Genomic DNA, 14,332 nt, shown 5'->3' with positions numbered 1-14,332 from the left:
TTCTACTAGTTTTTTTTCCAGGGGTTTCACAATCTAAGATTCCTTGTTTCCCGATTCGGTCTTTCTACCCTTGTTGCCTATCTCTTTCGGGGGCCTTTTGTGGTCGCTACCTTGAGGGTAATTTTTCTTACGGTATTGACTTTTTTTCCCCCACGCTCGCTTTACGTCGACGTTCATTGGTCGGTGCCGTCCGACGTCCGGGAGTGCTCGAAGGCGGTCATTGTTTTTTGTTACGTAACAAATTCTGTCATATTCCATAAATTCCAGATTAGAAGCATCATCCGGAGGGGCTATCAAAGGCATCCTTTTTTTCCCTTTCGCACCAGGGGCTCCAGCGGAACGGAGCGATGCATCCGGAGCCGATCCCGATTTCACCCTCTCTAATCTTGTTTGAGTGTGTAATCGGTGGATGAAAGTGCGGTTTTTTTGGAAATTGATAATGCCTAATCCCCAATTTGAAAACTGACAGTCGGGAGTCATTTATTATGAAAAATGAACATGTGTTCTTCCGAGTGTTTTGGTTTAAAGTGTTTTTTTTGCATCATCTGGATGATGTTCGGATGCAGTTGTTTGAAAAGTGATGGAAAATTTCATTTCGCGAACGTTTCTAGTACTCTATCTTGTTTTTAACAAACTGTTTAATCTTTTTCAGCGCGTTTGCAAGTTTCCCAAATGGCCGCCCCGAAAGTACAGAACATTGCTGTAAACCGCCCGTTTTATGACTATTTATTCAGTCCACTGTAAACAGGCTACTGTTTCACAACAAACTGCCCCACTTGACCAAGGCAGAATCGTTTCATCATGCTCTCGAGTACATTTGCCACCAAAACGACTGGCAACCGGAGCAAGTAACGCATAAACGGCGTTTTACGAGTTGCTTTTCAAAGGGAAAATCAGTAGAAAAGCTTCATAAACTCCCCGTGAGGGGTACCGTGCGGGGGGACGGCGTAAGATTCAGCTTCAAAGGATATGAACCGACGCAACTCGGCACCCGGTGGTCGAGATCAAAGGCGGTGGTTGCAAATAAAATGGTAACAAAAATGGAAAAACTAAATACTGCAACCGGGACGCCAAAAACGGAGCTCAAACGTGCTACAAACGAAGACATTACAAGATTCATTAATTGTCCGTGTTTTGCAGCGGGTAGCGGAGCTGCTCTTCAGATCTTGGATTTGACCAGCAATAAAGCACGATGTATATTTTCTGATCATTAACATTTTAACATTAACCTTAGTTTATGTGCAAATTAACTGGAAAGCCGTTGATGATGCGAGATGCAGAAGGTTCTAAATAAACCTGAGAACCATTTTTTATTATTTACTCTATATTAAAAAGAACTTTTGCTGTTAAGAAAAATCAGTTAAATATTTTACTAATTATCTTTAATCAAAAAAAGAACCGCAAATTAAAGCCTTATTGTCAAATTACGACATCAGTCACGCAGCAAAAGCATACTTTATCAAATTTATTTGGTTCAATAGCACACAAAAGACGTGAAAAGGTAATGGAAAATGGTAAAATACGTAAAGAAATAAATGTTTACTACCCGAAACAAACTCACACGCATATCATATGTGCGCAAAAATATGGTGAAAATGTGTAAACCTTCTGCACACCTCATTTAACCGTCAACAGCAAAACCCAACGGGTGCCATTAACGGGACTGGAAGCAGATGGAGGCTGCTTTTCAGCAACATAAAGCTGCATTTCCATCACAGCATATCAGTTTGATACGTTTCGGCGCGAACGTGGCGCAAAAGAGCATATCACGTGTTAGTGTAATGTACGAAGGAGAACACAACAAAAAAAGCCATCGTGAGAGAAAAATGATTAACGCAGCGAGGCTGGATGGAAAAATCGATGCGAAAACTCGCGGATTTTTATGGAGGCTTTAAACATTTATTGACCGAATGATGCTCAATGGTTTTCAGTGATGATTGGCAATTATGAAGATTCCATGGAGGACAGAAAACTGCGAAACTTGAAGGACGTAACGAAGGACATTATAAATTTGGAATAAATTTAACAAATTGATTTTCACTATCGTACTCTAGCTCATTTCACTTGAAAGTGATAGAATTATTTAACACCTTCTAGAAATTTCAACAAACTTCTATTTTTATCTAATCAACATTCCATACCTACAGATTCGGTCCGGCACAGACTTCGTTACGCCAATTATCAACTAAAACTTGTGCTCTCCGATTCGACACAAGATACATTCGCTGGATTCCGGTGAAAAGAACCGCTAGAAAATCGGCCGCCGAAATGTGACAGCATTTCCAACATGCGTACCGAATGCGAGCGTTTCGTGCTGAACCTTGGCGCACCGTCGGCGCCGATACGACATGACACTTCTTTGATCCACGCTCAAGGGTGGTCCGGGTGTTGTTGGGAGGTTTTTGGTGAGACATGAAAAAATAAAATAAAACGAATAACCAAACACCCCGGAGCGACCGTACGCGATGGTTTCCGCCCAATCCTTCTGCCGGAATCGGGTCAAATCGCTGTTTGATTGCTTATTTCGTCGTCCAGATTGGAGGCGGCCGCTTTCGCTTTGATCTTGCGCGTGATCTAATTTAATGTGTGAAAAAAATATTGACGTCACCAATGTGTGTTGGAATAGAGGAAAATGGAACCTTGGCTGAAATAGGAGAAAAGCCAATCAAGCGGGGTGGAAATAACATAAAAACTTGGCTTGCTTGTGTGTATTTTAAAAATTACACTCCGTTTCCGTGAGTCATTTTTAAGTTCCAAAAATTATGGTAAGAAAGAACATCGCATGCAGCTAAAATTAACAACTCAGTGTTTAATTAAACCATGTCGCGTTAAAGATCACCACCACGAGACGATGTTCCGTATCACACTTACCGCCACCGTTTGTCAAAATAACACGGCCCGAAGAATGCATGTACCACTCGACAAGTACACGTCTGCGAAAAAAGGACGACGAACAAGAACATGCCCAATCAAATGTTTCAACGGCTCGCGAGTTGACGAAATTCCTTCGCATGACATTTGAAAGCAGCGTCATTTGCGTGTGTTTGCCCTTCTACCGAAGCAAACGGAGTCACTGGGAATTTCGTTGAAACATCATCAGCTTTTAACAACAGAGAAAAAGAACTTTACTTAGAATTTGAGGGAAAACAAACCCAAAGGAAATCAAACAAAATCAGGGAATAAAAATCATTCTATTTGACTTTATCGGTACAAAAGGACCATTGGATTTGCCACAATCAAATTCCAATAAAACGACAGATAAAAATCAGCCGATTGGAAGGTCCATGGGATCAGGTGCAATCAGGCACACAATGGACCACCGTTTCCAAAAAGGACACACAAGTGGAAAAAGGGCTGAAACCATTTCCTAGAATCTTTTTCTATTGACCCATCGGTCGAAGATTGAGAGTCAGTGTGTCTGCGTCTGGTGGACGAATTTCCCACCAGACGCAGTTTCCAACCGAAGATCGAGCAGACAAAATGTCGCCGACGAGAAGAGAATGCTCGACGTTTTTCGCCCACACGCATCTTACGGCCATCGTTCCGAGATGCGACCGGCTGATAAAGACGTCCCGGGTCCGGAGCCTCTGGTGCGGCCGGGATTTGGCAGGAGAATTTGTAAGATTGATCGGATTCGTTCGATCCGACCCGCGCGACCATCGAACTGCAGCGTCATCGTTGCGTGCTGTCGAAGTCCAGAAGGCACGGGAAAATAAAACCGATGAGAAATAAAACTATTATTGAACCATCGGAGGTCCACTTCATCCCGCCGGGCTTTTCTGTCGTGTCGCGAGGGTTTTGAGAAGGGGAATAACAAAACCGTTGGCCAAATTCTGGACCTTCGAAAAGAAACGCTTCTCCTTTTTTACTAACACCTTCCCCGACCGGTGGACCTTTTTATCAGTTTCTCCCGAGCCGATAGCATCCCCAAGCAGGAACGAAATCTAGCACCCGAGGTTGGTGTGAAAATTAAAATTTAAATATATGCATTAAGATTAATGCCGAACGCATGTCAATCACGAGTCCGATCCACGGGATGGAAAAGCCAAAAACTCCCGCGATCCTTGGGATCATGGGAAGCAGGTTCGGGCAAACGACGACCGGCCGCTGTTTCGGAATGTAGTTGGAGGTAAAATTTATACTGATCGTTTTAGCGGATCACGATGGCGATGACGACGATGATGTAGCTAATTTCGTTGCCCGCCCCGGAGGAGCCTGCATTTATGAATGAATTTCGGTGCCTCTGTCTTTCCATCGTTGAGAGGGGGGATTCATTGAGGGAATTTAAATCGGGTCGAATGGAGCCTGATTTTGAAGGCAAAATCGATTTCGTAAGCTGAACATATTCACCACAGCTGTTGCCATTCGAAAGAGTTTAAAAGAATAAACGCTCAAGCTATAAGACGTAAGTGAATCTATAGTTCACAAAATCTCAGCACAAGAATTAATGTGATTCGTCCTCCTGGAGCTCCATCTTGGACACTAAAATGTATGGTTAAGATGGCGTTCAGTCCAAACAGTGGAGAAATGCTCTTGACAGTTTGGTCATGCACCTCGAAACGCTGCCAAATTCCAGCTTTTAGCTTCCCGGATTGACGCGTTCCGGGGATTGCAAATTACGTTCCACCCTGGGTTTTTTGCAACGGCTCTGTTCGGATTTAACTGTCGCTTCGCTTCCTTCCTACCTTCCCATTACGGATCACGAGCCGTGATCCGGCGACGATCCGAAACGGGTGCGATGAAAACATCATTAACCTGGTAGCTGACTTACTACCGCGTTCGGTTTGCGGGAGCTTTGCATTTTTTTTCACCCCCCGAGAATCGAGACACTGACACAAGACGTCACTCGGGTGATCTCGACGGACATGAATTAGCGGCACGCAGAACACCACACCGGGGGAACCAAAATAAAGAACCTCCCTCCCCGGGAGGATTCCGAGCACCCGCGCGGAAGGCGGAAGAGAAATGCCATGTCGCTCAAATCACCACCAAACCGCAACGGAAACCGATTCGCCTTCGCCACCCGAAGGAATTGCGCTCATTTACATGATTTGCCCAGCCCATTTGATTAATTCGCACCGAGTGCCCATCCACCCGCCCGTTCGCCGTCCGCTTTGTTGGAGTCCGTGTCCCAAAAGCGAACTCCAAAACGAGGGGGTCGATTAAAAATTCAAATTCTTGTCAAGAATGTTTTCAACTGTCAAAAGCCCGCTGGAGGATTCCGTTTGGGGAAGGCGTGTTTGTCTGTTCGTTTTTTGTACACTCGCATATCACTTCAACATCGCCGTAAGGAGACGGGCAAGTGTTAGAAAACCCTCGAGTGAATCATTTCACGGTAGTCATACCCACATCAGCGACAGGATCGTTCGATCCACCGAACCTGAACACGCGATGGCAGCCCGAGCCCGGCAGCGGAAACCGGGTTTCCAGAAGAAATCAAATTCCACGCCCCGTGAGGATAGATTAGTGATAGACAAAAATTTCGATCTTCAACCAGCGTGCTCGTTTTCCTCCAGTTCGGATCAGAAACGTCGGTTCGAGAAGTTAGTAGCAGGCGCGATGGATTAAAATGTGATTTGCGCACACCCAGCGAAGCGTTTCGTTCCCGTTTTTCATTCCGTCAACCAGAAAATCGTCCGGGATGGGTGATGTGTTGAAAATATTAAAAATATTCCTACCAATCCTCCACTCTCCCCCCCACACCGGACCATCGGAGCCATTCCTCGACTAATTGTTCGGTGGAGTTCTTTTGCCTTCATTAGCGATCCCAGCTCAGCAGTCCCGGACAAGCGCGATACCCTCGTTTCAACACCGACGAGCAGCTCCGGAACATGATGGCTGCGTTGTAGAAGTTACCAGAGACGGTGCGGGAAAAAAAACACGGACAGCACTAGAAGCACAGATCCCAAACATAACCTCAAAATTCGGAAGGGTTATGTCAATCTAGCTTTTTCTTGTTTCTTTCCGAGGCCTGTTGACGGACGGTTGTTTCGGCAGAAAAGGGAGCATTTTAACTTTTATCACTGTCAGCCGGCGATGGCTGGAATGCGATCTTGGCAACTGTGTTGATTTCTAGGAACGGAGCTCACCAGTTTTGGAGGTTGATGGGTGATGATTCGAATTCGTATTATTGGGATCTATTTTTAGATGCTTCAAATGACTAGAATTTAATCTGACGATATGGAGTCGTCGTCTTTAAAGCTCAACAAGCTTTGTTACTGGATTAATTAAATTGCTCGTATATACTGTTACTGTATACTGTTTTCTTAAAAAACATGATTTTATTAATTTGCGTAACTCTCCTTAGCTCTTAAAATCCCAGGATGAATATTTATTGCGTTGCTCTTGAATTTTTGGTTTTGACAGCTCTAGAAATCAATCCTTACGATGTAGCTAATTTGTTATTCTAGTCAAAATCAATTGATTTGAGACAATCCTACTTCATCAGCATAGGTTGCGAAAGCTTAGAAAGCTGGATACATAAGTCTTACTGGAGTAAATCCTTGCAGACGTTGAAGAATAAGAAAGATTTGGATATTTTCTTGGGTTTTTTAGTTTAATTGAAATGAAATTAGGGAAGTATGCTGTTCCTTTGCTTCAAGTTGAGGGCCATGTAGTAAGAACCAATGTCAACTTTTCGGTCCATAAAAGCGCAACACTGTTATTTGAAATCAACTAAATCAATGGAACAACCTAACGCAAACTTTCCCAAAAATAAGGATAAGCTAATAGCTAATACCACGAAACGGAGATTTCCAGGCGAAACATGATACACCGCACATTCCCACCAACGACCATACGTATAATTAGCATCGTTCAACAATGATCTGGTTGCGCGGGTACCATCAAACGAAATTCTCACGCCATCAAAACGCACCTTACGCAAGGCACAAGAGTCAACCTCCCACCGTTGGCCACCACAACCATTGTCTTCCGAAATCACGGCCTCTTTGTTTGCATCTCATCTCGATCGAGCCGATCGAACGGAGCCGACTCTCCGTGTGAACCGGAGCATCGCGCGGCCACACTCGAAAGGTGCCAAACGGTTTCGATTAACTGTTCAATTTGACCATTGAACCTCCACGCTTGGATCTTCGTCGAGGAAAATCTTCCCCGCAACGGCCCGGGCCGCGGGAGGAAAAACAACAAAGGCAAGAGAAAGAATCAAATTCCCACAGTCATCAAACCTTTTTGCCGAAGAGCTGACCGGGGCGCCACGTTATGCGCGTGGTGGTGGCGCTTCGTGGGCTTTGGCGATCAAAACAGTCGCAGGTTTTGGGAACTCCTTTGGCGCACGCATCCATACGTGCGCCCGGTGAGGGTTGGGATCCCGAAATTATACGATGATGCCTTTCGGGACACCAAAGAGCTTCCCCAGAAGGGTAGTCGGGCATGGGTTCTGTTTTTCGCAGACCGAAGACGAAAGCAGATCAAGCGCCTAGCAGATACCCGGCAGCCATTCGGATGTAGGTGTGTGTGTGTGAGGAAAGATGGACACATGAACGCAAGATGATCTGAAATAGATACACTTTAGGTCTTAAGACGTGGAGAAAAAATTACAAAGTGAACCTTTGAGGCGGTTTTTTGCGTAATCTATTTCTGATTTCTTAATTAATTGTTCTCTATAATTATCTATTAAAAAGAACCTCCCTCTTCATTAGAGATCCGGGCATATGCTGGCTTTGGTCGCCTTTCTGCAACGGAAGGAAAAAAAAACCAGCACTGTGCATAAATGAATGGAGAAGGCAAGGCGGGCGAAGATAAATCGCTTGCTTCATTTGCGCATTTTGCGAGACGCGAGCGCGAAAAAGGCCAATCCGGAGCAAAAGGGCCTCATCAGCAGGGAGCAGCTGTCGACATTCGCGAGTTGATACCGAGTGGTTCCCTTATTCCGCTTTGGAAACCTTTCCTCCCTCCGAAGTTTACATTAGAGACAATTTGGATCCTCTTCATTGTTGAACTGATATTGAGACATAGTCTTGCGTCTCGTTTCCTTCGAGGTTTCACGGACGATTGGATAACGACAATGAGGAAGGTATTTGGGGAAAGAAGATTTGAAAATAATGGACCCACCACACACAACGAAAGCAATGCACACACACGCATGGTCCATGGAAAAGATGACAACATGATGATGTATTGGGAGATTTCAGGTTGAAACGACTCCATTTTTGAGTTTTTCTCAGTATTTAATTTAGCGATTTTGAGATGTAAGTATTTCTTGTAAGCGTTTATTGGAGTTTGAAAACTTTCATACACCTTCAAATAAACCTCGATTGTGGAGGTATATTTATTGTAAATCCAATTTACATACTTCAATGCCATACCATAAATATTTATGGTTTAGTTCGTCGCTCCAAGCTTTGTTTCTCGATTCCCATGCTCACTGAATAATCCCTCCCAATTTAGTCACTTCCGCCGCACGAATCGTGAAGCGGCACAACATCGGATGTGGCATAATTTCACACCCCTTTTCGGTCCGAAAGCCGCGCTTCATCCGGTTCGCATCCGGCCCGTGACCGATCGGATATCGGATTGTTGTGATGATTTTCGCACTTTCTCACTCCAATTGACACGTCGCCCGGCCATCCACGCTTTGCATTACGTTGCCCAACCGTGCGCTCACGTGCGTGCGTGCGTGCGTGTGTGGAACTTCCATTTCCCCATAAACGCTCGCCAAAACGCCAGGAAAAGGGTTAACTCGGAAAGGATTTTCCCCCGCGGCTAGTGTGTTAAAGCGCAAAATAGGGCACGCAAAGCGAAACCGATTCATCGCCGAACCCTTGAGCCTTGAGTTGCTGGAAAGCGCCGCTCGTAAACCCCTGCGACGCTCGAGGCCGGAAAAAAGGATTTTCCAACCGGAGCTGCTGCTCAGCGTCGAAGTCGGGATCCGTACTCTTTTACGGACGCGCCAAACTCCGGACCATTTAACGGTCGCGACACCGATCCGTATCGCTAGACCCGGGACGCCACGGGCTATCGAAAGGAAAGGAGGAGGGGAAAATTAAGGACTAGATAAACCCCTTTTTCCACGCGAGGGTGTGAAATCGGCCCTCCAGGGGACGAGGACTGATTTATCTAGCGGAACATCTTATTTTCAACCCCTTTTTTCGCAATTCCGGACGGAATCGTGCGATGGTTCGACTGCCTTCCCGGGTGGTTGGAAAAGCTGGGGTGGAAATCTTCCCTCCCCCACCAACACGCGCTTCCCCCCTGGAGCCACCGTTTGCAAGGGGATGCTTCTCAACGAACCACACAAAAAGAAACTCAACAAAGATGCGTGAATTTATGAGGCCGATAACCGGGCGGGCAGTTGTTATCAAGGAAAGAAAAATACATTTTTTCCATGGGCTATGTAGGCACTTCCCTCCAGCCAATGTGACCTACAGAGCAAGGATAGCGAAGAAAATTCACCCTTCGCCCGAGATTTTCCAGCTCGCAGCAAATTTGTCACTGTTTTAGTTTACTTTTTTTCCGCCTAATGAGATTTTAAAGTTAAATCGCTTCCACACTCGGGATGCGCCGTTCGAGTTAAAAGGATTGCAGCGACCGGAACCTTCCGCCTATTCCACGTTTGTTTTGGGGACACCTCGTTTTCCTCCCGCACAAGGATATACCTCGGGTTTGTGTGTGCCTTAAAAAAAGGGTCGCACCGGCTGGTGGAAAGAGTTCCACGAGTTTTCACAAGTTTTCCCATAAAGCACAACACAAGCCGGCGGGCAGGAAGAGGAACCGTGCAAATTGTGGGTCAACTAAGGAAAACGGGACACAAGCTCCGATTTCAACAGAGTTCTGTTTGCTTTTTATTTGAAAATCGTGAAGGGTTGCGGATTCGATTGCAAAGCGGAGTAATTTAAATGATAATTTTCAAACTCCGTTTGTTGATGCGACACTCGCTGATATAAACAATCTTCTCTTGTGTGGTCTATGATCCTACTTTCTGTGCTAATACCGATGAGGAAAAAGGGATTGAGCTGTTTAATAATAAGTTTGTGGGTCTTCCGTCCCTTTGACACGTTTTCAAAACACTCTAAGGAAATTATAGCGAAAACAAGGACCTTTCCAAGTGTTGAAGGTCTCTTTAACTTCCCTTAAGGATAGATAAGCTCTCACACCCATCCCTAAGCCAGCGTCAATCGATCTCCTAATCGTGACAGGTTCAGTTCAAAGCGGAACAGTCCATGTATCCCTTTCGCCCGCAAACCCGCATCCAAAGGATGATCCCGGGTCCATTAAAACTGTCACATTATTTGGATAATGAAGCGAGTGGCAACCCAAAACTCGGCCGGAACAAAAAAAAAAGGAAACACTACACACCGAGCACACGGAAAACGGCACCTGAACTGCAAACGTCGACCACTTCGGACACTTGACAACTCCGGCACTCTCTCAAATGTGTCCGTCGGGCCGTCGCTCGAACCTTTTAATCTATATCAATTAATCCTAACGGACATGGATCGTTTTGTTCTCCCCATCTCTCGAACCATGCCCTCACCCACCCCGGTTCTTCCCATGCCCGGGGGTTCATTTTAGATCGGTTTTGTGCCGGGACGGACTCCGAAATCTCCGCACCTGTCCGTCGATTCCAGGGGGCCCCGGTAAAAAGGTGAGGTTAGCTTTGACGATGCACCGACCGAAACCTGACACTTGCAGGCTGCTGCCACTTGCTTTGAGCGCAAAGGGGAGGACGTGAAGGGAGGGCCTGGTAAGTTTTGGGGACTTCTGTCAAACAAACATGCCGGAATTGAGCCTTTTTATTTTGGCTCTGGATCATGGATGTTTCTTTTTTGTCCTTCTCCTTGAAATTATTCGCATCGGTACAGTTTTAGTCGCTGTGTTTTATTTTCTTGTTTTCTTCAGATGACCATGTTTTTTATCCCAGCCTAATTCTTCTCCCGGGACCAAAAGAGAAATAATAAAAAAAAACCACAAACATGGACACTAAAAGTACAAAAAACCTAGAACGCCTACACTCGCATGCACTCGATTAACAGATTCATCAAACACGTCCAGAAAGCGGGGGTTTCGGGCTTGGTGGTTCGGCGAGCGGGTGGTTGCCACAAAAATGCATCCCATAATGGGCACTCAAGCGCAGTGGCAGCTCACTGCTGGCCACCGGGCCACCACACTCGTGTCAATCCGTTAAATGCGACGGGATGAAATGTCAATCGAATTAGGCTGGCTTTAGGGGCGGCGATGCAGCGTAATGGAAACCGTTTCGGCTGTTTGACAGTTTATGAACATGACACAAGACGATGTGCAAGATGCTGCTGGGTGCCCGGGGTGGAGTGCGGGGGCGGATGCGGTGAACGCGACGGCATTTTAGTTGACGGTTGCCATTTTGTCAAGAATTATTGACGGCGACAATATGCGACCCAAAAGCCCCGGGCCATAACGGTACGGTGGGTTGCTTTTGATTGGTTTTGAAATATATCCGGCCGCTTATTTGGACGTGGATTAAACACATAGTGGGATGGATTCGTGCAATTTTTGTTATTTTAATTTTGCAACATTGCAGTTTAATGCTTAGCATGTGTTTTTTTCGACGTTAAGACATTGGGCTCTGGGAATATTAAATAGAAAATCTTTTTTAACTCCTTCACAATTTCGCCCGAGCCAGGCTCGAGCAAGCGGATGGAATTTTTACTGCTTTGCCCTGACTTGAACTGAGTTTTGTCCCACGTTTTGTTTCTACTTTCGTTGCGCGTCGATTTATTCGAGAGTACTTGCTTCGAAAACACTTTCTTATGTGTTTGTAATCTTTTATTCATTTATTTGACACTAATCGATGCAATTGAACTTTTTGGCTTATCATCGACAAATTGTTGGTGATCACAATAACAAATAAAGCATATGCAAACTGACCATTATATAATAAAAAAATTCACAAATTGTTTTTTTTTAGGTCCTAGATCAAAAATCATACAACAACGCAAAAATGCACTGTGACAATTTTTTGAGCCATTTTCTCACTTGGCAGGACTGTGAAGGGGTTACATTACGACTTCTATTTTATGATTTGTAAAATAAACTTTTTCAAATCATATTTCTACAATTTATTTCTTCTAATTTTTGGTACTAAACTATACGCAAATATCCCTCCATATTATCATGTTTTGTTTTAATTACCTTTAATGTCCCATTACTGCCAGGTTTCGTTCTTCTTTCGGACACATTCTCAAATCATCAAACCTTGCCTCATTAAATGCCTCATTTGAGGTGTTTTAGGTTTTCGGCGCACTTTTGCCGGCAATAAGAAAACAAAAGCACCATCTCAATCTGCAATGCAAGCGTACAAAAAACAAACAAACAAGCAACCACATACACACACACACGGCAATCTTCTGTCGCCAGCTACGAGAGCGGCCTCCACGCGGCTTTAATTGAGTTCTCAAGTGAGTGAAAACGTCGAAACGAAAATGGGGCCCCCGTTCGTACGGTCAATTGCGTGTGCTAAATGGTGGAGAAAAAATGATAAATCGTGGCGCATCCCATCCATCTGGGCAACCGTCGCACTCCACCGTTCGAAATGACCAGCGTCGGGAAAATGCACATTTGCACGATGGAGTGCCTTTTTCGCTTCTGCCTCCCTTCTGTTAACGTGTTCATTTTCGTGCCAGAATGCAGCGCGCGATGGTGTTAATGGTGCAAAGAGCGAAGGAATCGTGATTGCTGCAGGACATTACGCAGGTTCCCGCGTGACGAAGGTGACAATTAACAATGCGCCCAACCGATGCACGATTGGCGCGAGTGGAAAATGAAAGTGTCGACTGGCAGCTGGGAAGGTGGGATTTTTGTTTCGTCAGCCCGTTCGCCTTCGACAACCGCATTCCCAACGGCAAGTTGCATCGGTGCACCGGTAGTCTGTTGGATTAACGACGCGAAAACGAGCATACGAGGCTAGGGGAGGTTACGAGAGGGTTTGCAATTTCACGCCAGCCCGGTGATAGTGTGCCTTCTCGATGGGCACGTGACCCCTGAGTCACGGCTAATTCGGGCGCGAGAGCATCTTCTCCCTTGCGGCGAACATTGCGAGGCGGTGCGTCGTGCGGTAAATCCCTTAAGACGGTTAAATTGAATTGGAACAACGACGCGACACCGAGCCGATCGAATGCGTGTCGAATGATATTTATTGAGCGCACAAGAAAACCCATCCCATCCGATTAATTTGGGTGACGGGAGGGGAAACGCATGCAGGGTTGGAAAGGCCAGCCAGTCGCGTGTCCGAGATGATACGCGTCATTTGACACTCGGTTTGGTACGGACTCGGTTCCGGTGTCGTCTTCGCCCGGAACAACATTTTCACTCCGAAATTGTGCGAATAATCCCACGAAACGTCGAAGAGGACTGCAAAAGTGTGTGTGTTCTGTGCCACCCCTTAGGGGCTTCCGAGCATAAAACAAACTCCTACGGAAGAAACATGTGAAAGAGTTTCGGAAGCAAAACGAAAAAGCCTAGTCATAGTTATGATTTATTGCAGATTACATGACGATCGATAGATGGCGTAAATTATTCACTTCTTCACGTGTGGTTTTCGCAGTTACTAGTGGGATTTCGTCCAGAGTTTTCTAATCCCTTTACCGACCATTGACCTACAGGCGAACGGGCAAGATAAAGTAGTAGACAAAGTGATTCTTTGGTAAATAAATCATATGATGTAAGCTCGCTTTATTATTCATTACTATGTTACCAATGTTCCTTGCCACCAATCACTGAAATCCTTTCTTTCGTTGCATTTATTTAATCAAAAGGCCCAATTTCACAACACATAGAATAAGCTGCAAATTTTCTTTTTTTTATTCTGTAGGTAATGGATAATTTATTTATTTAAGATCACGTTTTATGGAAACTGAAACAGTTTGATATTTTTCCAACATTCTTCGATAGAAAATACTAAACGATACGGCCACAGGATATCCCTCAAGCTAATATTTAAAAAAAACCTGTGGTAAAAGTTTATATATATATATATTATCTACATGCTATTTTGTTGCATTATGTAGCTTCTAAAATAATCATTTCGAAATAGAACTAAAAATTAGATCACTTTAAATTTGATGATTAAAATAAATAACAGAGAATGATTTCGGTCGCCTTTGCGTTTTTACAGCAGAACACTATTTACACTTGCCAGCATCGACACGTAGACGAATCCTTCGGGCTAGTTCGGAGGACTCCTCGGTGAATGTTGCGGATGCTGTGGCGGAATCTGGTACGGGCTGAATCGGTTCCCTAACGGGCGATTTCGCATGTCGTTCGGCGAAGGTGACCCGGACGAGCCGATCGGAGACGGCGTGGAACCGGATGGGGGTGGTGGTTGGGGTGGAGGTGG

The 14,332-nt window shown here is 45.1% G+C and overlaps 1 protein-coding gene across 1 annotated transcript in view; it reads right to left on the bottom strand.

Annotated features, from left to right (window-relative positions):
• Positions 1 to 14,161: 14,161 nt before the first annotated feature.
• LOC131282790 (T-box protein H15-like) overlaps positions 14,162 to 14,332 on the bottom strand; it is a 43,299-nt gene continuing 43,128 nt past the window's right edge. Inside the window, exon 7 of the mRNA XM_058312336.1 lies at positions 14,162 to 14,332. This exon is cut by the window's right edge and continues 358 nt beyond it. Coding sequence (XP_058168319.1) covers positions 14,162 to 14,332 — 171 coding nt within the window.

This window comes from Anopheles ziemanni, chromosome 2, assembly GCF_943734765.1.
Source record: "Anopheles ziemanni chromosome 2, idAnoZiCoDA_A2_x.2, whole genome shotgun sequence".
Classification (NCBI taxonomy): domain Eukaryota; kingdom Metazoa; phylum Arthropoda; class Insecta; order Diptera; family Culicidae; genus Anopheles; species Anopheles ziemanni.
This window is presented reverse-complemented; position numbering and strand designations above follow the sequence as displayed.